This window comes from Malus domestica, chromosome 14, assembly GCF_042453785.1.
Source record: "Malus domestica chromosome 14, GDT2T_hap1".
NCBI lineage: Eukaryota > Viridiplantae > Streptophyta > Magnoliopsida > Rosales > Rosaceae > Malus > Malus domestica.
The window spans coordinates 4163210-4190148 of NC_091674.1; the positions used below are offsets into that span (position 1 = coordinate 4163210).

General features: G+C 38.3%; 6 protein-coding genes across 6 annotated transcripts; 4 read left to right on the top strand and 2 right to left on the bottom strand.

Moving 5' to 3' along the window:
* The first annotated feature begins 645 nt into the window (after positions 1–645).
* Positions 646–5933, top strand: LOC103414930 (uncharacterized). The gene is made up of 6 exons (XM_008353286.4): positions 646–909; positions 2540–2869; positions 3296–3947; positions 4271–4470; positions 4562–4806; positions 4928–5933. Exons 2-6 carry the CDS (start codon positions 2601–2603, stop codon positions 5719–5721), a joined length of 2160 nt encoding a protein of 719 aa, XP_008351508.3. The 5' UTR covers positions 646–909; positions 2540–2600; the 3' UTR covers positions 5722–5933.
* Positions 5934–6671: 738 nt separating this feature from the next.
* On the top strand, positions 6672–8242 carry LOC103454171 (syntaxin-121-like). Its single transcript, XM_008393760.4, has 2 exons — positions 6672–7566; positions 7647–8242. The coding sequence occupies exons 1-2, from the start codon at positions 7002–7004 to the stop codon at positions 8060–8062; spliced, it is 981 nt and encodes a 326-aa protein (XP_008391982.3). The 5' UTR covers positions 6672–7001; the 3' UTR covers positions 8063–8242.
* Positions 8243–9877: 1635 nt separating this feature from the next.
* On the top strand, positions 9878–12706 carry LOC103424293 (syntaxin-121-like). Its single transcript, XM_008362380.4, has 2 exons — positions 9878–10601; positions 12146–12706. The coding sequence occupies exons 1-2, from the start codon at positions 10076–10078 to the stop codon at positions 12505–12507; spliced, it is 888 nt and encodes a 295-aa protein (XP_008360602.3). The 5' UTR covers positions 9878–10075; the 3' UTR covers positions 12508–12706.
* Positions 12707–12841: 135 nt separating this feature from the next.
* LOC139191548 (uncharacterized) lies at positions 12842–16042 on the top strand. The gene is made up of 11 exons (XM_070812432.1): positions 12842–13159; positions 13241–13261; positions 13384–13484; positions 13576–13633; positions 13759–13802; positions 13920–14000; positions 14164–14234; positions 14359–14465; positions 14891–15107; positions 15490–15573; positions 15827–16042. Exons 1-11 carry the CDS (start codon positions 13138–13140, stop codon positions 15891–15893), a joined length of 873 nt encoding a protein of 290 aa, XP_070668533.1. The 5' UTR covers positions 12842–13137; the 3' UTR covers positions 15894–16042.
* Positions 15997–17944, bottom strand: LOC103414957 (33 kDa ribonucleoprotein, chloroplastic-like). The gene is made up of 4 exons (XM_029092588.2): positions 17388–17944; positions 17203–17304; positions 16694–17005; positions 15997–16489 (listed from the first exon to the last, which is right to left on the bottom strand). Exons 1-4 carry the CDS (start codon positions 17817–17819, stop codon positions 16193–16195), a joined length of 1143 nt encoding a protein of 380 aa, XP_028948421.2. The 5' UTR covers positions 17820–17944; the 3' UTR covers positions 15997–16192.
* Positions 17945–21734: 3790 nt separating this feature from the next.
* LOC103454173 (nuclear transcription factor Y subunit A-10-like) lies at positions 21735–26887 on the bottom strand. The gene is made up of 6 exons (XM_008393763.4): positions 26610–26887; positions 25677–25980; positions 23673–23755; positions 23473–23541; positions 22765–22905; positions 21735–22643 (listed from the first exon to the last, which is right to left on the bottom strand). The coding sequence occupies exons 2-6, from the start codon at positions 25906–25908 to the stop codon at positions 22239–22241; spliced, it is 930 nt and encodes a 309-aa protein (XP_008391985.1). The 5' UTR covers positions 25909–25980; positions 26610–26887; the 3' UTR covers positions 21735–22238.
* Between the last annotated feature and the right edge of the window lie 52 nt (positions 26888–26939).

The window sequence follows — 26939 nt, forward strand, 5'->3', positions numbered from 1 at the left end:
GCATGTTAATAATATAACCACAATAGTGTTTCCCTGTTTTGAACTAGAAGTCTAATTAAACAAACACACTAAATAAGGAAAAGAAAACTTACTTAAGACTTGGAGATTGCTTGAATATGTACACTTGAATTTTTATTGATATATGGAATGTTTACAGAGATAGTTGTTTACAAGAAAGTGATTACAAAGAAGTGTTTACAAGGATGTTATGAAGGCTACGAATCCTTGAGTGTATGAAGTGAGTATGGTGTTTTCAGATGTTGAGAGAGGTGTGTGGTATTCAGGTGTGTTCTGTATGGGAGGAAAGGCTTCCTTATATACAAAATCTAATTTTTCAAAGACAAAGTAATATTTCATCTATTTACAATTTTTTGAATAGTGACAGCACACTGTTTCTTAAAGCTGTCAGCACTGTTTCTGAAAGCTGGCTGTCTTGTCTTTGCTTGAATGTCATGTGAATTTATGTTGTCTTGGTTGCTGCAGTGTTTGCCACATTTTCTTTTGCATGTGAATCTATATTGTCTTGGTTGTTGCCACATATCCTTTTGCATGCAAATTCTTTCTGAAAATGTCAATCTTCTTTTTCTTCTTTTGGATGTATCCACATGAACTTTGCATAAAACTGACCCAATCTTGTACATATGTGTGAAGGGTAGGATCAGTATTTTTGAAAAAATCTGTCCTGATGATTAAAAGTAAAGTTTTGAGGTTGTTTTGGTTAGTTTTCCATTTATTTATTTCATAAATAAAAGATGAAAAATAACAATGAATGAAACTTGACAATCCTGCCCCGTCTGTTTAGCCGTTCATTTCCGAAGCGCTCTCTCCATATCTCTGTCGCCGCTCCTCTCCAGTCCGTTCGAGAACTCTCCCTCTCATCTGGTTCGAGCACTCTTCACCAACAAGAAGGTAAATTTCCTTTTCTTTCAACTTCTATCTGCTTATTTCAACATTTTTTTAGTTGGGAAATTGAAATATTGAACTGGATAATTGGAAGATTTGGGTTTCTTTGAACTTCGTAGTCTCAATAGCGTTTTGGGTTTAAGTTTTGTTAATTGGTGAGCGAAAATGGGGCACCAATTCTTCGAAGGCTTCTTTGAATTGGTGCTGTGATAATATAGCATAGGGTAATCAGGGTTTATGGGTTTCTGGGTAATCAGGGTTTATGGGTTTCTGTGTAATCAGGGTTTCTAGGTGTTGTGATACATAGTTAGGGTAATCAGTAGTAATATACGTAAAAGGGGTTTCTGGGTTTTCATCAAAATATAAAATTGAAGTAGAACACCAGGAATACAAGTAAAGGAATGTTCTTGACTGAATGAAGTTTTGTTCTGGGCTGAGATTACAAGTGGAAAGCAAATGGCTTTCGACCATTTAGGGTTTTATGAACTGACCTAAGGAGTAAAGCTAAATAGTTAAGTTCTTCCTGCAATTTTTGTTTCTGGGTTACTTCAAATTTATTAGTATTTTTGTATGAAATCTGCTCTTTTCAGCTGGCGGGCATTGTTGTTCCATGTTAAGCACCAAAGGAACGCAACTGAATTGTCTTCCCATTTAAATTTATTTATTTTATTTCATTTTTTGGGTTATCGATTGTGATTTTGTTTTTGTTTTTTTTTGTTTTTTTTTTGTTTTTTTGTTTTTTTTTCTGTTTAAGGTTACTATGATGTTTTTTTTGTAAATTTTTGTTGCTTGAATATGGTGTTGTAGGGGTTTATTGGTTGGACTGTGTAGTCTATAATAGAGTGGTTGCTTGGGGTGTGTAATAATCTGACTTGCTGAGGGAGGCATCGAATTTCGTTGGTGGTTTGTTAGTAGGGTTTAGTGGGAAGTTCCAGCTAAGGCCAGCCCGAAATTTGGATTTGTAATTTGTAGGAAATGCTTATTTAATAGGAATAGAGTTAGTGTAGCTGAGATCATTAGCATCAATGATTTTTGCAGTTCCATCTTCGGAAACACCATCTTTTGTATTAGTGAGTAAATGAGGTTTTAAAAATTTTAGTAGGTGAAGCGATAACGGTTATCATTTTACTTTTCTGGATTCCGAGCACTGATTTCGTTTTCAGAACCTCTAGGGTTGTAGAGGGTTGCACACATGCTGAAATCATGTCCTGCCTTTTTTCTCTATGTGATAACTCTCTCTGACTTCTATCTTTTGGTCCTTTCTTTAACTGTAAATATTCTTTTGGGTTTTTCTCTGTTTCATATGCTAATACTTTTGCTCTCTTGGTCCACTAGTCCAAAAGCCTAGTTGTTCTGTTTTTCTATTTTAGTTTATAAATTTTCGGATTGTGTGACTATTAAATTATGCATTAGACTCCATACATATACTTAGAGTGTTTATTGTATACTTATATTTTGTACTTTCTTCTACGTAGATTATAAGAATATTATTATTGTGACACTAATTTAACTGGCTACCTGTCCGAAGTAGAGTTCCAAGTTTAACAACCATGAAACTATATATGCAACTTCTTGATTTGACTTGTTTACGATATTTTGTTGTTAATTAAAGGGATTGTGTTTACTGTATTTGCAGATGTGCTGCTAATTGTTAAGCTGTTTTGGTACTAAATATTGCATTAAGGATCTATAACCCTATGGCTATTGTTGAATCTATAAACGATCTTCCAGTTCAAGATCCACCGGAGGAGGATTTCTCCTCTGCTGATTTGACTTGGACCAAATTTGGCACTACTGAGAACCATGATGATGCAGCCCTCATTCCTTATGACCGAGTGGATGAATTTATAATTGGAGAAAGCTCAAATTTAGAGTGCCCAACAAGATTTCATATTGAAAGGGGAAGAAGAAGAAAGATGGGCATCTTTACGGAATACAAGGATGATGAGTATTTGGAATATAAGCTGTGAGTAAAGAAATTCTTAAACCTTACCACCTCATTGTTCTTCTATTATCTTCTTATGGACGACCAAAAAGCTTACTTTTCCACAAATAGTTCAAAAGATATAGTGTTGTTCGGGTAAAGTCTGCTTTAGTGAGTTCAACACTATGAGTTTCCAGCTTATCTAAAATCTGGTTCTAAGTCGCTATTAATGCATTCTGAAAGAATATGTGCATGTTCTTTTACTTTTAATTTTGATCTGTCTTGATTTAACCAACATAAATCAGGTGTATGAGGACAACATTGAGAGTTTTCTGCTCTGGTGACTTTGAGATTACCAATTTTAATGTTGTGGGTCATATGAGCAGCAACTTTTTGGATTTCATATTCGCCGCTATTTTGTTATTTTAGGTACTACAGTTATTAATTGTTCATTCTTTCTTGTTGAAGGTATTGGTGTTCTTTCGGTCCTGAAAATTATGGGGAAGGAGGGGGTATTTTGCCTAGCAGAAAATATCGACTCAACACCCGCAACCGTGCAGCTAGACCTCAATCCATGCGGGGCTGTACATGCAATTTTGTAGTGAAGCGTTTGTATGCACGCCCATCACTTGCACTAATTATATATCATGAGAGGCGCCATGTGAACAAATCTGGTTTTGTTTGCCATGGCCCACTTGACAGAGATGCGATTGGCCCGGGAGCCAATAAAATTCCATATATCTGTAATGAGATTCAACAGCAAACAATGTCTATGATCTACCTTGGCATTCCTGAAGAAAATGTACTAGAGAAACACATTGAAGGGATTCAGCGGTATTGTGGTTCGAATGCAAAAGTAAATAGCCTTGCTTCCCAGTATGTCCATAAACTTGGGATGATTATTAAGCGATCTACCCATGAATTGGATCTTGATGATCAAGCTAGCATCCGCATGTGGGTTGAACGCAACAAAAAATCCATATTCATTTATCAGGATACTTCAGAGAAAGATCCTTTCCTTCTGGGGATTCAAACGGAGTGGCAGCTGCAACAAATGATTCGTTTTGGTCACCGCAGTCTCATTGCAGCTGATTCAACATTTGGCATAAAGAGACTTAAGGTAACCAAATCATTAGTGCTTTTTGTACAAGCTTGTGAACTGACTAACCCTTTAGTGAGCTATAAGATTTCTTTCCTTATTTCTAGGTTTAGTAGGACTTGTTTCCAAGATAATGAATACTAGTAAACGAAAAACTCTTGCGGGTAGTTATCTTGTTATCATGTTGACTTTTCTTTTCCATCACATATCCATTAAATACAGGGTTCATTTTGGAATATATGAGTTACTGAGTCATGAAATGATTCGTGAACGTATATTTTTGTATAGATTTAGGGAATGTGCATAGAAAGTAGATATTTATTTATACGTGTTTGAAATGGCAGTATCCTTTGTGTACGCTTCTTGTCTTTGACTCAAGACAACATGCACTCCCTGTCGCATGGGTCATCACGCGTAGCTTTGCAAAGCCAGATGTGTCTAAATGGATGAAAGCTCTACTTGATCGAGCTCGTAGTGTTGAGCCCGGATGGAAGATCAATGGTTTCTTAATTGATGATGCAGCAGCTGAGATTGATCCCATCAGGCAGGATGCTCTGTCTCTGGAATTCTCTGCATTAAATTTATCTGGACTTAGAATATTGTGCATTCTAATAACACATTTCATGGTCTTTCAGAGATATTTTCTGTTGTCCCGTTCTATTTTCCCTTTGGCGTGTTCGTAGATCATGGCTGAGGAATATTGTAAAGAAATGCAATAACATTGAAGTTCAGCGCGAAATTTTTAAACGTCTGGGTAATATTGCGTATAGCATTTGGGATGGAAGTGATACCCTGGTTGCCTTAGAAGAACTAACACAAGATTTTGTTGATCAGACTGCATTTATGGAATACTTTAAGCAGTCTTGGGTGCCGAAGATTGGTTAGATCTCTCTCTCTCTCTCTCTGACTCACACTGATGCACATTTCTGGACACATCATGTTTAATGGTCTTACAAGTTTTTGCATGAAACTATCATTAATATATTGTTTCTTGTTAACAGAAATGTGGCTTTCAACAATGAGGAGTCTTCCGCTTGCAAGCCAAGAGGCATCTGGTGCCATTGAAGCATATCACGTCAAGATGAAAGTGAAATTGTTCGATGATTCACATCTTGGAGCGCTCCAGAGAGTTGATTGGTTAGTGCACAAGCTAACCACCGAGCTGCATTCAAGCTACTGGCTTGACCGCTATGCAGATGAATGTGATGCTTTCCAAAATGTTAAGGAGGAATATATTGCTTCTACGTCATGGCACAGGGCACTGCAAATTCCGGATTCTGTTGTTTCCTTAGATGATAAAGACCACCTCTTTGCCAAGGTTTTGAGCCAGAAGGACAGCAGCACCATGCATCTAGTGTGGAATCCCGGATCAGAGTTTTCCTTCTGCGATTGTGCGTGGTCAATGCAAGGGAACCTTTGCAAGCATGTCATCAAAGTCAACATGATCTGCGAAAGTCGCCAAGGTTATCAGCCTTCCATGTCTTCGCAGTCATTCAAAGACGTCTTGATGAACCTATTGAAGAAACCAATGGATGATTCGATTGCTCTAGATCGCTCAATGGCCTGGACTATGCAGATGCTTGATCAAATACGAAATCTTGTGGAAGTGAGTAGTGCTAATGACATTTGCACGGTGGTAAACAATCTGCCGCTGCAGTGGGTTTCTAAGAAAGGCAGAACCAGTTTCGGAAAGCCATTGACTAATCTGACTCTTCCTTCCGCGTCCAACGATCCAAGGAGCACCGCAGCAAGGAAAAAGAACCGTAAGCGAAAAAGATTGTCAAGATTGGGATGATTGTTAGGATTGGGAGAGAGAGAGAGAGATAGGATTCCATAGTTTTGCAACTGTCTTTTGTTTCATATTCTTTAATCTTTATGGAAGAATTATAGAGGAAAATCTGATTTCAGTTGTGACAAGTATATAGTGTGATCTCTGTGTTCACGGGAAATTGTAAATTGAGTTAACATTGCCATGATAATTTTAAGCACATGGAAATGTTTGTCAAATTGCCTTGCGTTGCAGGTTGAGACTCATTTGGCAACATGTAATTTTTATGGCGCATTTACGTAATCGTAATCAAAATACTTACGGGATTAGATTCCGATTTATGATGTTCTCTTTTGTCTTCACGAGTCATTACTATACAACGGATTTTTAGTGGGGCGCTAGTTGGAATGGAAATTCATATTTGAAAATTTCGAAATCTGAACATTTGGAACTATACAAGTGGAGGGAAGTTTCCTAGTTCGGCTGAAATGCAAGGATTATTGCTTAATATGAATTTTAATTGCTTAATATTTCAATTTTTCAAACATGACAATGGATTATTGCTTTCGACTCTTTTGAGATATCTTCCACTTTTTGTGTGTAAACAAATCTCTCTCTTATCCGATTCATAACGAGATCAAATCTTTTGCATTTAAAATATGTACGGTCTCTCTATAGCCCCAATAAATGTTTTAACACATTAATTTTATGACAACAAATTAAAAAAATTAAAACAATAAATACGTTTCAATCACTTATCAAGTTCACAGAGACACTACACTCATGTTGAGTGCAGAAAATTTGATCCCATTGATTACGTTGTTAGCAGCCATATGGCAACATTAAATTGCGAAACAGCTTGGAAGAAGAAGACACAGCCCCAATCCAAATAACACGCGACCAAGTCCCATGTTTTTCTTTTAACTCGTTTTCCAACTTAATTTTTCTTTTAACGCGTAATTAGGCCAAATGGCTGCATATTAACTAACACACACAGGATTCAGGATTAAGCGCGCTCTCTCTCTCTCTCTCTCTCTCTCATCGTCTTTCTCTCTCTACATTAACAGCTGGCTCACTGACAAAACAGAAAGAAACCGCCTCTTTCGTTTTTCGCACCAAAATCCACATCCCGCCTCCTCAGAGTCCTCGTTGACTAATTAAACCCCCCACCTTCCTCTTCATACTTCATACCCCCTCTCCAAAATTTCATATCTCCAATTTCCTCCCTAATTCCCAACTTTTCTTATCGATTCCGATCGGATTTTGGCTCCGATTTCGGGTTCAAGAACACCAAACTCGCAAAAATCATGAACGATTTGTTCTCCGGCTCCTTCTCGCGGTTCCGGAGCGAGGAGCAGTCGCCGCGGCGCGACGATCACGTCATCGAGATGGGGTCGACGGCGGGGTCGGGCGCCGCCGGAGTCAACCTCGACAAGTTCTTCGCCGACGTCGAGTCCGTCAAGGACGAGCTCAAGGAGCTCGAGCGCGTCTACTTCAGCCTCCAGTCCTCCCACGAGAAGAGCAAGACGCTCCACAACGCCACCGCCGTCAAGGACCTCCGATCCCGCATGGACGCTGACGTCACCCTCGCCCTCAAGAAGGCCAAGGTGCTCAAGGTCCGCCTGGAGGCGCTCGACCGGTCCAACGCCGCTAACCGGAGCCTGCCGAACTGCGGGCCGGGGTCGTCCTCGGACCGGACTCGGATCTCCGTCGTCAACGGCCTCCGGAAGAAGCTCAAGGACTCCATGGACAGCTTCAACGCTCTCAGGCAGAAGATCTCGTCCGAGTACCGCGAGACCGTACAGCGGAGGTACTACACCGTCTCCGGCGAAAATCCCGACGAGAAGACCTTAGACCTCCTCATCTCCACCGGTAATGGCGAAACCCCTAATGCTCCAATTTTAGTGCTTAATGAGGTAATGGATTAATCAAATTAAGCATGATGATTGCAGGAGAGAGCGAAACGTTTCTGCAGAAGGCAATACAGGAGCAAGGGAGGGGCCAAGTCCTCGACACGATCCAGGAGATCCAGGAGCGACACGACGCCGTAAAGGACATGGAGAGGAACCTGCAGGAGCTGCACCAGGTGTTCCTGGACATGGCGGTGCTGGTGCAGGCGCAGGGGGAGCAGATCGACGACATCGAAAACCACGTCATGAGAGCCAACTCGTTCGTCAGCAGAGGCACGCAGCAGCTCACCAAGGCCAGGGCCTCCCAGAAGAACACCCGCAAGTGGACTTGCTACGCCATTATTCTGCTGCTCGTGATTATTCTGATCGTGATCCTCAGCTTGAAGCCGTGGAATTGGGGCAATGGCGGTGACAATAACAACAATAGTAATAGCAATAATCCGCCGCCGGCAGCGTAGGAGGAGAGGGAGAGAGAGTATTGTTCATGCACTACATACCTATTGTTTTTGTGTTACATTTTGACTTTGTTATAATGTAGTGTAATAATTTTTTTTGCTAGTTCCGTAAATCTTTTCATCTATTTTTTGTTTTTTTATACTTTTTATTTTGGATAGAAATTCTAATGAAGTTAATCAAAAGTATCACTGATCCACCTTATAACACGTTCAAGAATCATTCACGAATTTTTAGTTTATAGATCAATACTCTCTTAGTTCATGGACCAAAACTCTATTTGAGCTAGCATTCAATGGCTATTGCTCCAATAACCTCCTTATTTTCATTTTGCCATCGTATTGTTCTGTTTACAATTTTCACAATCTTCAATTTTGGATAGATAAACTAGTATTTTTCAAATTCGTCTTTTACAAAATTTAATTATAAGACGACTCACTTATAAATAAAGATAAATACTAGCTATTAATCCGTAGTATTAATAGGTCTTGATAAAAACCTTACTGAGGATTTCAATTCGGTCCAAGATATTCTTAGCTGAACAGTCCGCCGTTGACAATTATATAGAGATATTGTAGAAGCCTGGTGGTCAAGGGGCAGAGGAATATTGAAGGGGCAGTTGGATATTGATCAACACATTTCTGAATACCAATAATAAAACGTCCTAGCGCAACTAGACAATTATCAACCATGTAAATACTCTTCAACCCATATAACCTTTTTTTTCTTTTTTTTTTCTTTTTTTTTCTCTGATGGATAGGAGAAGGGATCCCATAGGAGAATTGAGATTTAATTCATAATTTTGTGGTACCAAATATTAATAAATGTTAGACGTCAGCAATGGTTATTACTAGGGGCTTCAAGAAAACGACTTAAGCTTATAAATGAACGGTTCATACCGTTTATTTGTTATTTAGTACTTTTTTTTAGTACATCGATATTTTTATACTAAGGGGAGAGGGAGTTTGGCTAAGCCACACAATGAGCAACCTAATTTGGTTTCGAATTCGCCATCCATGATATTTGAACCTAAGACCTCTCACTTTTAAGTGAACATGAATTCCACCAGACCGTAGTACTGAGTGGCTATGTTATTTAGTAATTAAAGCACTAATTTGTTCTAGGATAACTAAACGATTTTCAATTTGAAAGATTTTTTTTAGGGATGAATGATGATTAAGAAACTAAACCGATTATGAAATTCATAATGTCAAAATATGTTATGTATATTTGTTAAGAATGAATCCCCCATCTGAGGAAAAATAAACCTTGCATGTGCTTACAAGTGATTGGACTACTCCCCATATTGCCAGTTAGTTTTATGGTAGAACCTCAATTTTTTAATGATATCATAGTAGGTTATCCAATGTGTGAAGCCTAACAGTCATAAGTAATTGGATTACTTATCATATTGCCAATTAATTAGTAGTGAAACCTCGACTTTCTTCCGTATCTCCCATATAGAGGGGGACGCATGCATGTACTATCCATATTAAAACCAATTTTTATTACTATGTTCTTTGTCAACCAAAGTTGTTAAGAAACACCTTTAAATTATTAGAAGAGGCCGGTCTAGTTATAAACATGGAATTAATAAATAATTCATCCCAACTGGTACGCATAACACATATAAACGGTTCAGATCGTTGAAGTTCGATATGGAATGGATCCGATAAAGGGCCTGTATTCTCCCTAGTCTACAAATTAAAATGGTCCTACATTTCTCCAAATAGATACCAGGAGGTTGGAAAAAAACATGGTCCTTGGCTGCTACACAGGAGTTAGGAATCTACTTGGTACTTGAGGGATAATGTTTGTTTGAACCTTTCAAAGTTGGAAGTTGAAAACTTGAAACGCGGCCAAGACTTGAACTACAAGTCAAGAAAGACTGCCAAAACACTTCTCTGTGTATAACATGTATCTAAACCCCAAATTTTGAGTCACAGAAACTCAGAGAGATAAGGTTAACTTCTGACTTCTGAGTTTATGATCTTATAGCAAATTAAGGTATCCGAAAAATGAACGATCTGCTCTCTAGCTCCTTCTCCGAGGCCTCTCCGGACCACCATGTCATCGAAATGGCTGCAACGTCCAACGAACTCAACAAGTTTTTCCAGGATGTGGAGTCGGTCCAGAACGAGCTCAATGAGCTCCAAAAGATCAATAAGAGCTTGCAAAGCGCACACGAGCAGAGCAAGAGTCTCCACAACTCCAAGGCAGTCAAGGACCTCCAAACCCGCATGGACGCGGATGTCCATACTGCCCTTAAGAACGCTAAGGTTCTTAAGGTACAGTTGGATGCGTTGGACAAGTCCAACGCTGCCAACCGGAGCTTGCCTGGTTGCGGTCCAGGGTCCTCATCTGACCGGACGCGGACGTCCGTGGTCAACGGGCTGAGGAAGAAGCTAAAGGATTCCATGGATAGCTTTAATGACTTGAGGAACAAGATCTCATCGGAGCATAGAGAGACCGTTCAGCGTAGGTACTTCACGGTCACCGGAGAGAACCCCGACGACAAAACCCTAGACCTTCTCATCTCTACAGGTAACATATATAATATAGCATCTGTGAAATATTTGAATTACAAATAGTAGTTCCGCAATGTTACCTTCGCCAAATATAATCATCAAATATAATCAAGAAATCAAATGACTTACCCTAGAGTGCAGCGTAAATCTAGGTTTGAATACTAAGCTCAACAAATACATACCAAAATGATGAGATGAAGGGTATTGGGGGATATATTCGATTATTTATGACACATATATAATAAAGTTTTTAGCTAAAATGATCTCTGAGATTAATATAACTTCTCATTTTGGTCTCTAAGATTTAAAACCAATAAAAACTGTCCCTGAGATTGTCTATTGTCAATCATTTTGGTCTTTTAGTGAAAATCTCCATTAAATTGAGAATATTTTTGTTAAATCAACCCCTCTACTTAAGTTGGTAGTTTTTTTTCAATTTAACGGAGATTTTTCACAGAATGACCAATTAATTGACAATGGACAATCTCAAGGGCAACTTCTATCAGTTTTAAAACTCATTGATCAAAATGAAGAATTATGTCAATCTCAAAGACTATTTTGATTAAAACACCTATATAATATATCCACTAGTTGTTGGATGAATTTAAGGCTTTGGAGTTTTAACGAAACACTCCCGGTACTGTTCACTTTTAACGAAAAACCACAATTTTACCTTTCCTTGGTACTATTAACTACACTTTTATTTGTCATTTTTTTTTATTAAAACTAAAGTTTTTTTTTGGACTTTTCGTTAGTTTTCCTTTAAGATTTACATCTAGAGTTGACATAATAATGATACATATGTTCCAATACGGGTGAATTTTGGGACACCAATGTCACATGATGTATCGGATATACAACGACTTTTCAAAGAAAGAAAATAACCCTCTTCATCAAGGAATTCTTCAAACAAATTTATTTGAGGGAACTTTGAGGAGTTGATTTTATAATTTTTTCCACGATCGGAACTGTGCATATTTTAATTCATGTATTCACTTCAATGCACAAAAACACAACTTCGAAACCATTGAGACATTGTGCTGCAAAAAACCACACTAAAATGATGACTACATTTTGGTCCAATGATCATATATATGGTTTCCGATTATGACGATGTTTAAGGCAAGACCTAAAACTAGACAATTTGAATTGTTGAAATAAATGTACAGTGGGTGATCATAAAAGGCTACCTCTCAAATAAACTTACTTAAGTGATCCTTACAAGACTTCTGATTGATGAAAGCATACGACCGTTTGGAATGAGATTTCCTGTTTTAAGTCATGAGTCAGTTTGGTTTGTCAAACGCTTGAAATAAAATTTTGCATGGAAGATATTTCAATAATGACCTAAAAATTAATCGGTTCAAATTATAAGAAGTATTGTAGTGTGATTCATATAAGTGGTTAAAAGTGTATTAATTAAATTACTAATTAGCGCTTGAGCATCCTTGGATCTTACATATGTATCTTAATAACATGAGCAAAATTAGTTGGTGTAGTGATCGATGCTCATAGAATCAATTGCTAATTTGTGTAACTAGCAATTATATATACTTGTAGGTGAGAGCGAGACATTTTTACAAAAGGCAATCCAAGAGCAAGGAAGAGGGGGAGTTTTAGACACCATACAAGAGATTCAAGAGAGACATGATGGTGTGAAGGCCATGGAGAGAAATCTGAACGAGTTGCACCAGGTGTTCATGGACATGGCAGTTCTCGTGCAAGCTCAAGGTGAACAGTTGGACGACATTCAGGGTCACGTGGAGAGAGCTAATTCATACGTGCATTCCGGCACTCAGCAGTTGCAGAAAGCCAGATTCTTACAGAAAAACACACGTAAATGGACCTGTTATGGCATTATAATCCTGCTCGTTATCATTGGGATTATATTGGCCTCAATACTGCCTAAAATAATAAATTAGAAATCAAGGCCGTGCCTGATAACCATATTGTTTTTAGATTTTAGTTTTTATCTTTTGAGCTTGAGATATGTATTTTTTGGTTATGTCTACGGTCAATACGTGTACTTTTGTTCTTATTTTCCACTCCATTTTTTTTCCTTGCTTTTGGAGGCCTATGTATATTGTATTGTAAGCATATATACTTGATTCGTTTTGGTTAGGTCAGTTGTTTCATTCCTTTGACACGGATCTATGTCAAAAAATCAAGAAAGAAATGGGAAACGTCATCGTATAGAAACAAGAAATTATTTTAAAATTCATACTGGATTTTTTCCAACAAGGTTTTAACGAGTTAAATAATCAATGATGCGTGGACGAAGTGTTGTAAGTATGGATGCTCATGTAGATTGGATAAGTTTTCACTGTTAATCTAAATGGTTCTCACTATCTTACTACAACATTCTTTGTTTATGATTGTCTAAGATTGAAGATGTTTACAAACAACAAAAGCTCAAAGTGATACATTGATCCTGTTCCGCTTCGATCTCTTCTTTATTTCTTTTGCCTATTTATAACGTTCATATTTTTAGGATTTTTGTAGTAGCATTGCGGCAGCTGCTCCTCCTTTCCGTCTCGCAGTCCGCTTTGGGCATGGCAACAGTCCGCATGATAGGCAAGTATCTCTTCCAAAATCCCTTCTTTCTGCAGCAATTCATTCTTCTTACACGCAGGTTTCCGTTGATACCCAATACAGATATAGCCGTCAACTTCACAGGTCAGTCTCTCAGGCGTTTCATCCAACACTTGGCATGCCATTTCTATCTTACCAAAAACCAAACTTCATCGTTCTTAAATTCGACTATGGGACCTGAAACTTTGAAGAATATGATCATACAGATGGAATGTTCAGAGGAATCTACAATGGAAAGCAGTGTCATGTCTCGGATATAGCCACGGTTTTGAGCAGGGCTTGGACTGCCGGCGTCGACCGGATTATCGTAACTCTCTTTCCTTTTCAATTAGAATTGTTAAGTAATTGTTGTTGTTTAATGCGCTCTGAAATTAGAATTAGGCTTATGGATAATGTAGGTCACTGGTGGATCACTTGAGGAATCAAAAGAAGCTTTAACAATTGCGGAAACCGATGGTTTTTTTCGCTTGCTCTGTTTTGTTACTGTTACTGTATTGTTGTGAATAAATGTCATTGCCAAGTTTTAAAAATGTCGACTTGTGCAACAAATTGGGGTTTGTTGTTGGTTTTTTTTTTGGCAGCAAGGCTTTTTTGTACTGTTGGTGTGCACCCCACTAGATGCAAGGTCTGCCCTTTTTTCTTTCTCACTTCTTATTTTTATTCGCGGAAGAGGTTGATATTGTAGATTTTCGGTTTTGTTTAGAGATGCTTGAGAGGTAGGGTCATTGTGTATTCTGTTTAGGAATTTGAAGAGAGTGGGGATCCAGATAAGCATTTTCAGGCGCTTCTGTCATTGGCCAAAGAGGGCATTGAGAAAGGGAAGGTGTGCCCCGTACCCAAGATCTCTATGTCAGGAGGAAAGTGAGGCGTGCATTATAGGGTTTCAAGTCATTAAAACTTCTTTGAAAGAGTGGTCTGTTCAGATATTGATATCATGGAGCAATATATTTTGTATTGCTTATTTCGTTCTCTCTTGTGCTTGGAAGGTGGTTGCAATTGGTGAATGTGGACTGGACTATGACAGGCTTCAGTTTTGCCCAGCAGAGATTCAAAAGAAGTACGTCGTTTCGGAAAAAGTAGTTTTTTTCTTATTCTCTGTTTCCGCTTGCACGCTTCTACTTTTCATTTGATTACATGATACATTCTGTCTTTTCCATCTTTTACTCTATTGTGAACTCCAGGTATTTTGAGAAGCAGTTTGAATTGGCACACACCACTAAGCTTCCCATGTTTCTGCATATGCGTGCAGCTGCTCCAGATTTCTGTGAAATTGTAGAGAGAAATAACGGCAGGTGAGAATGCTTAGCACCATAATTCTAGAATCAAAATGTGGTGGTTAACGTCATGACTATTTTTATTTGCTTATTTATTTTTAAAATTTTTGTCCACCCTCAAATTCCAAAGTTACTAGAAAGGGGATGCAGAATAAACTGGACAATTGGATTGAACTTACAATTTTCCAAACAAATCATTTTCCAAACAAAGAGATTGGCCTCTTATCTTTCTTGCAACCTTTGCTTTGCATCAGTGTTTATAATTTTGATGATTTTTTATTTTATTTCTAAAGTTTGAAGGAAGAGAACAAAGTTCCTCTTTTACATCTTAGATATAAACTGCTCATTTTTATTTTTAAATGCTAGTCACAATGGACATATTGAACACTTTATCTTGGTCTTTAGATTGAGGTCATGAATACCTTTTGGTCCTAAATAGGTGTAAATGGTTGCTCTCTGAAGACAACTGAAAATCTCAATGTTATGAGGGACATTCCTATTGAGAGGATGATGATTGAGACAGATTCTCCATATTGTGGAATCAAGAGTACAGGTGCCGGGATTAAGTTTGTAAAGTCCATTTGGCCTTCTAAGAAGAAAGAGAAGTATGATCAAGAGTGCATTGTTAAAGATCGCAATGAACCTTGTTTAGTTCGGTATGTTGAAATGTTTTTTTAGTACCATATCATGAACTTCTTTATTTCTTTTATTTATTTCTTTGTCGACAAAAAGAATAATGAACCTGTATAGTGTATGAAGAAAACTCTTAAAGCATCATATTACTGTTCAGTGAATACTATTTCCCCTAATTTGAACCATTTACTGCCTAGGAAGTGCTATTACTGCATAACTTTGTACTACGATATCAAATTCGCTGATGTTACTAGTTGTCATGTAAGAGTTAAGGTGTGTGATTTGTCAAGTGCATAGTGATGATGAAAAATTCGTTGTTAACAAGTGCATGTTTATCTGAAGTGAATTATGTTTTAGCTCCTGATTTATTTATCTACTTCGTCATTCAATGTGACGGTTTCTCAGGCAAGTTCTTGAGGTGGTAGCTGGTTGTAAAGGTATCAATGACATAGGTCAGCTGAGCCGGACGTTGTACCACAACACTTGCAGGTAAATCTTTGGAACCCGTTGGATTTTGCACTTGTCTGTGTTTGCCTTAGATGTGTGGTGGACCTCATGAAGTAAATCATAGCTCTCGCTGTGTATTACAGCGTTTGTGAATTTTGTTAGTGCAAGCTGAGCATGATCAGGCCAGTTTGTCCATGCCGTATTTGCCAGCAGAACGAATCACCACCATAGTCCTTGATTTCATGGGTCAGTGTAGGGTATGAGCTTTGATTAATAACAACATACTGTTGTGCAGGGTTTTCTTTCCTCAGGATTTGGATACTGAAGCAGATTGTCTACTTGATGGTCGTGATCCTCGGTGATAAAACCAAGATCCTTCGTGTCGAAGGTTGTTCAGTCCTCTTTTTCTATTGTGATAGCAATGAGTCACCCTTTGCTATATCTTGTGAACGTGACATTCTGAAGTTGAGAATTTACCAACTTAATAATATTACTTTGAAATTGTTTTCCATTCGTTTATACATGCTGCCTAATTACTCGCTCCTTGGAAACAAAACTCGAGTCTCACTTTGCCCCTGCAACTGAAAAATCAACACAGCCTCAACATCATTTTGTGTGGCAAAACTTCTTGTTCTAGGCTGCCTTGTAGTGCAATTTTAAATCAGATGCTAACGCTGGAAACCAATTCCCCGCTGTCTGTGTCTTCTGTTGTTGTATCCGACGCTGGAGAAGAGACCAATTCACTGTTGTCTGTGTTGTCAGTGGTTGTATCCGACGCTGGAGGAGAGACCAATTCACTGTTGTCCGTGTTGTCTGTAGTTGTTTCTGATGCTGGTGGAGAAACCACTTCACTGCTGTCTGTGTCTTGTGCAGTTGTTTCTGATGCTGCTGGAGAGGAAACAACGGTCCTTGCTCTCTCTGCTGCCATATTTAATCGCAAAGGCCGTCCATCAACCTCCTGTTTTGCAATTTCACACACAGACATACGGATTATTACAGAACCATAATACCATCCACAAGGATCAACTGACATAAGTCACCAGGTACACCATATTGTCGGACTTATGTTACCACACAAATAGTTCATATTCAGAGTCTGGCAACATAAGACTCTCAAGTCCAATACAGAGTACCAAACGAGCTGTTAACAAACTTGTCTTACCACTCCATTCATGGCAGCTACAGCTGATTCCGCAGCCTCATTGGTTTCGAATGTCACAAACCCGAAACCTCTGGATCTTCCAGAAACCCTCTCATATATGACCTTGGCACCCAACAGCCCTGGCTGGTCTTCAAAGGCATCCTTAAGACCCTGTGAAGTTAAACCCCAACTAAGGTTTCCTGCATAAACCTTATGAGGGCTATCTATGTACACCTTGAACCCAGTCCTTGGTCTGTTGGGTCCTAACATTTCCCTTTCGCCTCCTCTTGGCACTTCTGGGAAGTTCACCTTCACAGTTCTACCTCCTACTTGCTGTCAAACATCGCCACCATCAAAATTGAAAAACCGAAAAGTTTGAGTTTCTAGGAGCTGTCACTGGCATTCCAAAAAAAAGTCATATCGCACTTGGTGAAGCGAAGGATAGAAATTTTTGGAGCGTCAATAGCAGTTCCCGAGTTTTCTCGTGTTAAAAGAATCGACACAAGAACCACATTTTGATTGATACTTACAGAGCCATCAAACATCCTAATGGCATCCTGAGCTTCCTCAACAGTTGACATTGCAACAAATCCAAATCCCCTGCTTCTATCTGTGACTCTGTCATAAATAATCTACACCACACAAACACAATCACCAACAATTCTACAAACCCATCAAATCAAACAATGGAAACATGAAGAAAAAGAGCTCAAACCTCTGAAAAAACCACCGTGCCGGCCTCCCCGAAAACCTCAGCCAATTGGGTTGAAGTCAAGTTATAGGGCAAATTCCCCACATATAGCCTCCCAACGTCTGATATCTTTGCCACTTCCTCTCTTTGCTCTTCTTCTTCTTCTTCTTCTTGCTTTTCATGGAGCTGTGTTTCTGGGTCTTGTTCGTCTTGGCTTTCACTGTCTTCTTTGGCTTCAAAGCCGTCGAACGCCGCCAACGAGCGGCGGAAACTGGGGGCAGGAGAGAGGTGAGGGAAGCTATGGAAACGGGCTTTGAGCTTGAGGGGTTTTAGGGGTTTAATGTTTGGTGGTAAGTGAGTGGGGATTGGAGGGAGTGAGTGGGAGATTGAGAAGTTGGAGATTTTGTTGCAGAGGGGAGAAGAGCAAGAAGTACTTGTGGAAGCCATGGATAGCATTGTGTGGGAGGAAATGGTGTTTGGGGAAGGAAGGTCTTCAAGTGGAAGAAGACGGGGAGGAGGGGCTTCCCATTTGACGAAAGCCGATGTGGGGCATGGATAAGGTTTCCTGGATTTTTGGATTTTCATTTGATAATCCTCCTTTTATGTACATGAATGTAAACAAAATACATAAAAAGAGGTTTATCAAATGTTAAATTCTAAGTGAAGATATTACCGTGCATAATTGACGTAAAAGTATTATTTGTTGACTAAATTTAAGTATTGTGATTAGGAGTTAAATTTGATATAAATTTTTATTTAATTTTTTGTTAGCTTAATGATGAGTCTCTTATTATACTAGAATTTCAAACAAACTTTTTTTTTATTAAAAAACCTTTTAGACAATTTTCTTTAGCATTAAGGTCATGTTTTTATTATTACCAAGGATATTTTTTAATTCAAAATTCTCATAAAGTGTCTCTTTTTTGGTTTTTGCGGTTACTACATAAAAAATGTCTTGATAATAAGAAAAGTTTTTAAGTGTTTTTCGACAAAAAATTCATGAGGGAATTTTTATTAGTTCTCCCTAAAAATTTTGTTTCAATAATTTTTCTAATACAACCATTTAAAGCTCTATAATAATAAGAAAATAATTTGACAATTTAGTTGAAGAAACACCAAATTGGACATAAGACTTCAGATTGCCACATTAACCATCAATTGTAATTGACTTTTATGATTTGACATTTTCATTGAAGATGCTCTTAGAACTTATGTTGTGTTCTTTCCCTTGCATAGTGTCTGTTGACCCTAAAAATTACAAAAATGCCTACGTGACACGTAAATCGAGTACCTATGAGTTAATTACGTCCTACTTGAAAGTAATTAATCATAGATTACTCAACTTCATTGGGAAGTTAATGAAGTGACTTCTTTTAGTGAATAAGTTGTGTTTGTACCATACTTGACCAATCCCGAAACTACTGAGCACCGGTCAACGTTATACCGTCAAGGACCCAGAAGAGTTTCCCTCCAACCAGGAGGCCAATCACAGCGCGACACGTGTCGACATCAGAAGCCAATCATAGTGCGACACGTGTCAACATCATAAGCCAATCACAGCATGACACGTGTCAATGTCAGAATGAAACTAGAAACTCTCTTCTATAAATATAGATCATTCTCTCATAATATTTCCGAATGTCATTTGTGATAAATCATTCACTTGTACTCACTAAAGGAGAGCTTGAACCTATGTACTTGTGTAAACCCTTCACAATTAATGAGAACTCCTCTACTCCGTGGACGTAGCCAATCTGGGTGAACCACGTACATCTTGTGTTTGTTTCCCTGTCTCTATCCATTTACATAGTTATCCACACCAGTGACCGGAGCAATCTAGCGAAGGTCACAAACTTAACACTTTATGTTGTACCAAAGTCCTCACTGATTTTGTGCATCAACAAGTTGAAAACTCATCACCGGCCAATACTTGGATAGATAACCAACCGATCAAAGGCAGTACTGTTAGTCCAAATTGAAAGTGCTTCTTGATCGCTTCGTTATATGGCTCCAGTGATGTTAGTCAAGTTGAAGATGTCTCTGGATGTCAACACAGTGTTGTTAGTCAAAATTGAAGATGTGTTGATGAGAGAGTTAGGATAGTGTTTTTCATAGGGTTGTGAGAAAGGTTTTGCGTAGAGCGAGGGTTTTGGTGTATAACGTGTCGAGTTGTTTGTTGAGTTGAAGAGAATTTCAATGCTGTAGAGCCTTATCTATTTATAGATAAAGCCTTTGTGATAAACAAGTATGTCGAGGCAGAGTCCCAATGGTTATGTGCTGGCTCAGCATTCGCTCGAATATTCCTTTATCCCCATAAACCGAAACTTCATCTTCATCCAATCCCAGATTCTTTGATTCTCTCCAGGACTCTGAACCTAGCACTGTTACGAGATGTATTCATCCTTATCTGGTCACGCATGCATTTTGATGTTGATAATTCACACTTATCCAAAGATCAATTTGATCCCTGGCAATTTTAATTCATATAGGACTCGACCGAACCACCCATGCTTGATCTCTTCACAGTCCTCCTTTCATAAGGGCTTGGTTGATCCTATTTATGGGTTAACAACCTATTGGCCTAAAGGACGCATATTGCGTTGAGAACCGTGATCCTAGGATCAGCCTATCTCGATCCAAGGTATTATTTTAGGCCCAAACAATGTCTTATATTTATGAACAATTTCATTGACCCCCTTATGTGACCCTATAGTTTTAAAACACATGTCATTTAAATTTCTCTCACCTTTGTAACCAAGTCATAGACATTAGACAGCCAAGAGGCTACTAAGGGTAGTATTAGAAATTGGATAACAACATATAGAAATATAACAACAGATTTAAATTCTGCTTGATAATCTGCGCGGCACGACACACGCATAACGTAGGAGGTGGGTCTGTTGCCGTTTGTTTCCGGCACGATCAGTGCAGGATTAGTCCTTGGATGTGCATATTCCTACACTCTCCCCTGTGGAATGAATGCTCATGTGCTGTGCCTTAAGAGTGCACTTGTACAAGTCTCCTTGGTTCTTTGGGTTGTCATTTGTGATGTAATGTGTTTTAAATTTCTTACAATTACTTACGGGCCGTTTGGTATCCTATTAAAAAAAATTTATTTTCTCAAAACATTTTTTTTTTAAAACTAAAAAACTTGTTTAACATGAGGTTTAAAATTTTTAAATCTTAAAATTTAAACTGGACAAAGAGATCCAAAAAGAGAAAGTCGATAGAGGAGGAGAAAGAGGAGAGAGGAGGAAAGAAAGAAATAGAGGATCGGAGGAGAGAGAGAAGATAGAGGATCGGAGGAGAGAGAGAGAAGAGAGATAATTGAAGGAGAGAGAAAGAAAAGAGAAGATCAAATGAGACAAAGAGGAGGATGAATAGAGAAGAGAACGAAGAAGAGAAAAAAAGAGAAGAATGAGAGAGAGAAGAAAACATAGAGAGATTCAGAGTGAGGGGAGGAGAGGGAGAAAAGAAATGAGTGAGTTTTAAGTCTAAAAACTCTAAGAACTCACTTTCACTTTTAGTGTTTTTAAGAATATGCTATATTTTTAAAGTTAGTCTTGAGTTCAAACAAGTTTTTAATGCCTAAAACTTGATAAATGTTTTTGAGTTTAAAAAATTGGATCCAAGTAAAGTACTAAACAAGCCTTAACTTTTTTAACTCTCAACTAGGTAAGCCTCCTAAGACAATCTCCAATCCTTGGGCTAAAACCTAAAATTTTTAGCTCAGAAAATTTAGGTTTTAGCTTAGAAACAACTTTTCTGCTTTAACTCTTCTGGCCTAAAATTTTAATCCTAGATTATTAAAGAATGAACTTAGGCTAATTTTTTTTCTTAAATTAACTTTAAAAAATATTAGGTAGACTATCGTAAATTAATTTTCTGAACATTTTATTGGTTTTTCATTGATTTAGGTTAATTTTTCGTTTTCCTCCATATCCGATCTAGAGCCTTGGAAATGTTTGGTATATTTCGTTACTTTTGCTTATGTTTCTTAAACAGTGGTCGCAACGAAGGTTGCAACAAATGCTTAAGATGCTCTCGAAGCCTAATCAAAGTTCTTATATAAGTTACTGGGAGTCTATAGCTCATTTCATGATTGATCGATCTTTTGGTTCGACGACTCTCCGTAAAGGAGTTTTGATTATCTTCACACCTGAGCCACGAAAGAGGCTCATGATCCTGACACTCCGTACTCTTTAATCACATATGCGTGAAGATAATCAGAACTCCAGGGTGAAGTATTGCTCTGTGAATTTCGTAATGAGCCTTGATTAACGTAACCCGATATATGTTGTCTACGTGTTTGGTCTGAGTGTCACTACAAGTGAAGAGAGCACGTTCCTAGATATCAATAGTGCAAGAATCTGTCTTAAGATATAATACATTATTCTTCCAAACATTCAGAATACAACACAAACATTCAGTTATACATTACCCCAAATAGGTCAAAAATCCAGATATTAGATTATTACAAAACAAATTTTCCTAGTTTTAGATCACAAACACACACCAGACTCTCAAGTTATTATTCCTATCATGGGAAGAGAGCCATATATATATATATATATATATATATATATATATAGTTTACTGATTAATTTATGCTGCTTCAAGGTTTTCACAAGCCGCCCGGACAGGATGACTGCAGCGAATGGCAGGAAAACCTTTCCGCATGAGCCAAGGATGAATTGCCATGAGCCAAGGATGAATTGCCTTTTGATAGCAACCAAATGGGGGCAGGAAAATCCTAGAACCAAAAGCCTTTTGCAACAACCGTAACAGAACTGCAACAAAGCTTCTCCATCTGGTTGCGGAGTAGATGGGGTTGATGCAGCGGAGTTAGCACCAACCCCATCTTTTCCCTTGCTATCAAACTTTGAGGTTGCAGCGGTTATCTCCTGCTGCAACCCATTTGGTCGGAATGACCATACCACGTGCACTGTCCATCATGTTTGACAGAGAGTGCAGAGAGGGACCGAGATGATTGATTGAAAAGCGATCAAGATCTCCCCTAGAGTACATACTTGACACCTCTGACCCGGATATGTTTGAACTGCTGCCATTTGTTTCCTTTGACGAGTTTAAAGTTCCACTGTCAGATTGCAGGACTTCAGGACTCTGAGAACCAGAAAACCTAAACAGCTGCCCATCACCACCTTGCTTCCCTTCAGTTCCCTTGTTCCCATTGTTCATAGTCTTGGTGTTCAGAAAACGACCACCACAGCCCCTTGGTCGGCGCATTGCATGGCGATGGCGAGATTCATGCATGTACGGCTGTAGAAACAAAAAAGATCATAGGTCATTCTAACTGACATGTCGTTGTAAAAGAGAAATATTTTTGTCCTCAGGTGTGCATTTTGTTTCCGAAATATCCTACCGAATTGGGATATCATACCTTACGGAGTCTAGCGGCCCTGTTCTCAATGACAGCCTTGGCACGGGATTGTCGGCGACGGATGATTCCATGGTACTGCTTGGCATTTACATAGATTGGCCCTTCATCCGTAGTCAAGTTCAGCGGCAGCATAATGCGTCCCTAATCCATTGCAAACGGATAAGTGTGTGCATCAGCAAATTTGCTACGCTTAAAGGACATACCCTCAATAATCTAAAGCAACAGTCAATTATTTTCATGTTGTCCGAATTATTTTCCCTGGATTAGTAATGGCAGCCGCCTCTTTCGCAGAGAAACCAGTTCTCTACTTGTCTTGACATTGTTCGACTTTTAACCAGCTTAAAACTCAAAACACAAGCAGAGACGTACTGATTCTCATTCACGAAAACACAGAGAGAGGGGCTAAGAGAGACTTTCCAAGTTAAATCATTAATGGTTTCTAGTTCACATAACTAAAAATTATCGTAGATAACCAAGAACGTAAATTGAGATTAGCATGCTTCACAACAAAACTAAAAGGATGAAAGTTATTCTTAAACCTGTTCTTTTTCTCATATTTCCATTGTAATGTATCAGCAAGGAAATGATGGTATATTCCAAAATTAGCAGGTTACAGAGAAACATAAATATTGTTTTCAAGGAATTAACATGATTGCAAATGTAATAGTTCCATATATAGTGAGGTAGGAGAAACGATGGAAGGCACACCGAGATTTGAGGTCCATAAGCTGAGAAGAGTCCATAGCATTGATCCATATATGGATATTTTGCACAGATCTACAGTTCAAGTTCCGCACAAAGAATCGATTTATCAGCAATAGCGACAAGAGTAATATTCCTTCTTCCTAATAAGTTATTGATTCACAGATAAACAAATGAAAGTAATCAGAATAGAAAGGGTTACGTACCATAGGCTGGCTGAATCCAAGCTCAAAATGACCACGGTATTTTCCCGGCGGAGCAATTGCTGCCTGGGACTTTTGACCATCCCCTGAAAATTAACAACTACCTGAATGAGAAACTACTTGGCTGGTTAACCATGATTGAATATAACTGCTGTTTGAGAAGTAAATCATTTTGAACAAGTTGTGAAAGAAAGATAAGCAAAAGAGTTGTTTGCCCCCTAGTTAACAAGGGATTGTAAGGGAGAACAGAAGGTTTTTCAGTAATGGCAAATCACTTTATCAATCTATTGCCACAGAAGGTAAAAAAAGTGAAAAACCAAGTGCACTTATCAACAACTGTTTCGTTGTTGAGTAAGAACTCGATTTTTCAAAGCACTTAGAGTGGACAACATCAACTACTAACACTTTGTGTCCATAAAAGGAGAAACTAGTTTCATTTATTGTGTTACGTAACCATTTTTTGTTTTATCAAGTAATTTCCTTCATACTGGCATGTCAACTCAGCAGGAGAAAAGCTTATGTTACCCAGTCTACATTTAATCCCGGTAATAATACTGCAAACTACACTCGCACACATCTACTTCATTTTTTTATAATTGTAGCCAAAAGTATTGCATTGGAAATGACCCTCAGAATGCTTCGGAAATTAACAACCAAATTTTGCACCTAATTCCTACAAGGCAGCATTTGAAGGGCAGTTTAGAATAGAAGCGCGAAAATAGGAATAAAAGCACGCTTTTGAAGGCTGCTCATGATTCATAAGCCTCACCAGTCTCTCATGGGTTCTTCATATTCCTCCCACCCAGATTACTAAAAAAACTGTTACAATTTAATAATGTCTCAGCAGTAGGGCTCCGACTCCCCCTTGATCTGATACAGCCTCTTTGTCATAACCAAGCTGGGACAAGGGTGGGCTACACGATCAGGCTTCAGGGTAAAGAAGAGCTCGAATGAGTGGCGAGGAAGGAGCATAGAGAGGTTCTTAGTGGAGGAACATGGTTAGTGCTATCATTGATCTCCTAGGCAAATTAAGTTATGGAGAATCACATAAACCTTATACGACCAGTTTCATAATTTTCTTACTCTCCCCGGAATTCATGAGAATACTCGAAATGAAGGTACAATTAGTAGTGTCCTACAATATATAAGCAATCAATGCATCTAGATGGTTCGACAAACAGGATCCGATCTTTGGGGGAAAGATAAGCCCCCTGCTTATTATTTCTAAACTTGATGAAGATCATACTTCAAAGTTATAGGATATCGCATAAGCGTAATCAAATTTATTGGGAAGGAGATTATAGCAAATGAAAGTCCACCTCAACTTCCTAAAGCCTCTAATACTATGATCATCACAGCATTAGTTCTGACATATGATCCCCAAAAGGATATTATTCGAACTTGTAATGGTGCGTCTTTTTCATAAACCTTCTTCTTACTATCTTAGTTCTCATCTTCCACAAACCCTGTTAACTAGTTTTACTAAAATTTATATTTAGTTTCTTCATGTTTTGCAGCAGAACAGCTATGATATTTATGAAAACTCGTCAACAAGCTCACATGAAGGGAAAAAAAAAACCTTGAGGATGACATAGAACGATTCTCATACCCCCTCTAGTATCCCTCAAGTACTATCTTACTCATCTCTTCACCAAATATGACTAAACCTTTGCTTGGAATTTGCAGTTTGCCTAATGACTTAACCTTCAATCATCACCAAAGGGTATCCTTAAACATCTTGATACGAAAAAGAAAAACACGTTTCCTGACCCCACATTTTAGCCATCTCCAATCAGTCTATATGATGAACAAGGAAACAACGAGGGATCTTCATGACGAAGGATACGGACCTTATCTTCATACATAGATTTAAGTGATAAAAAGAAGCTAATAAAGCATTTCCTTTTCTTTTTAAAGTCACTAAGTAAATGTTATAGACCAAAAGATTTCACAAAGAAAAATCTTTTAGAAAAGGAAAGACATAAAAAGTAAAGAGGATATTATTACCAGGAAAGATAGTGAACAGATTTGTGTGCCCTTTTTCCAGTCCTTGTTCAGTACCCTGCCCGGTATTGGGCTGTTCCCTGGTAAAAGGTTTCGACTGGCCACAGGATTCCCCATACACCGGTTGAGATCCAAAGGCACTCCACCAAGGCCCTGACAATGCTGATGAAAACTGCCCTATGGGATTAGGGGCAATTCCTTCATGTTCTTTGAAATACACAGTTTGCATAGCCATGTTGTTCCCCCAAAATTAATGATGCCAGCAATGAGTCAGTCTTAATTCGAATTCAAATATTCCGTATAATGCCTGCAAATTCAAAGTTGAATGTTAAAAACATACCAATTATGCTACCTTTCAGCTAATGAAAGAAAAGGACTGAAATGTGTCTATTCAGATAAATCCACCAAAGACGATAAATTTTCTTCTGTTACTAGCTAGCCAAATTTATTGACCTTTTGCTCGAATAACAACATGCGGTTGTGTTGTTATTCGAGCGAAAAGTTGGTAACAACATGCGGCATGTTACATGCCTCGACTATATGTGATTTTAATGAAACAATTGAAAACAAGATGCAACTACATGTTCCTATGATATAAGAAAAGAATGTCTAACTGACCATATGAGCTTCCAATTAGTACATAGAAGCTGAAAACAAGCTGAATTTAGGGAAAAAATAAAACGAAAATTTCGAAAAAAAAAGAGAGAAGAAAATAGGCACTCATAAAAACCAGATAACAGAAAATAATGAGAAATAGCAAAAGACTAAATTGAACTCAACAAAAGATACAGAATTGTGAAAGATATTAGCAAAAATATGATAACTTAGAAGAGAGAACCATCATGTAAGCGAAAACCGGAAATCGCAACCGTAGAAGCTAAATAACTGCAAGAAAAGAAAGAAAGCATAGAAACAGGTCTAAGATTCTGAACGGACCCTTTTAACAGTGTGGTTGATGGAGAAGAACCCAATTGCAGAAGTGCTTGTAGAATAAGTGGAATCAGAGCTTAATTTGAGTTCTAAGCAGAAGCAGAGAAACCCCATTTGCTAGGAGCCATGTGGGTACAGTTACAAGCAGAAGAGCAAAGCAGAGAGAGAGAGAGAGAGAAGGGGAGAAGGGGAGAAGGAGGGGCGAAGAGAGCGATGATATATGCGCCCAAGTGTAATGGAACTACTCACCAGTGGCCAATGAGCTTTGGCTTTCATGCAACACCCTTTTCTAGTATGTGCCTTTGTGCCATACTTATACTATAAAATTACCATACA

Bases quoted from the DNA above. Each gene is read 5' to 3' on its own strand.
- LOC103414930 (XM_008353286.4), top strand. From the start codon at position 2,601: ATGGCTATTGTTGAATCTATAAACGATCTTCCAGTTCAAGATCCACCG. The intron at 2,870-3,295 runs GTGAGTAAAGAA...TTCTTGTTGAAG, and splicing joins GAGTATTTGGAATATAAGCT to GTATTGGTGTTCTTTCGGTC. The intron at 4,471-4,561 runs GCAGGATGCTCT...ATGGTCTTTCAG, and splicing joins GCTGAGATTGATCCCATCAG to AGATATTTTCTGTTGTCCCG.
- LOC103414957 (XM_029092588.2), bottom strand. From the start codon at position 17,819: ATGCTATCCATGGCTTCCACAAGTACTTCTTGCTCTTCTCCCCTCTGC. The intron at 17,006-17,202 runs GTAAGTATCAAT...GATGTTTGACAG, and splicing joins TTAGGATGTTTGATGGCTCT to CAAGTAGGAGGTAGAACTGT. The intron at 16,490-16,693 runs GTAAGACAAGTT...ATTGCAAAACAG, and splicing joins TAGCTGCCATGAATGGAGTG to GAGGTTGATGGACGGCCTTT.
- LOC139191548 (XM_070812432.1), top strand. From the start codon at position 13,138: ATGGCAACAGTCCGCATGATAG. The intron at 13,634-13,758 runs GTTTTTTTCGCT...TTTTTTTGGCAG, and splicing joins AACAATTGCGGAAACCGATG to CAAGGCTTTTTTGTACTGTT. The intron at 13,803-13,919 runs GTCTGCCCTTTT...TATTCTGTTTAG, and splicing joins TGCACCCCACTAGATGCAAG to GAATTTGAAGAGAGTGGGGA.
- LOC103454171 (XM_008393760.4), top strand. From the start codon at position 7,002: ATGAACGATTTGTTCTCCGGCTCCTTCTCGCGGTTCCGGAGCGAGGAG. The intron at 7,567-7,646 runs GTAATGGCGAAA...TGATGATTGCAG, and splicing joins AGACCTCCTCATCTCCACCG to GAGAGAGCGAAACGTTTCTG.
- LOC103454173 (XM_008393763.4), bottom strand. From the start codon at position 25,908: ATGGCTATGCAAACTGTGTATTTCAAAGAACATGAAGGAATTGCCCCT. The intron at 23,756-25,676 runs GTAATAATATCC...GTTAATTTTCAG, and splicing joins TCTGTTCACTATCTTTCCTG to GGGATGGTCAAAAGTCCCAG. The intron at 23,542-23,672 runs GTACGTAACCCT...CTTGAACTGTAG, and splicing joins TTGGATTCAGCCAGCCTATG to ATCTGTGCAAAATATCCATA.
- LOC103424293 (XM_008362380.4), top strand. From the start codon at position 10,076: ATGAACGATCTGCTCTCTAGCTCCTTCTCCGAGGCCTCTCCGGACCAC. The intron at 10,602-12,145 runs GTAACATATATA...ATATACTTGTAG, and splicing joins AGACCTTCTCATCTCTACAG to GTGAGAGCGAGACATTTTTA.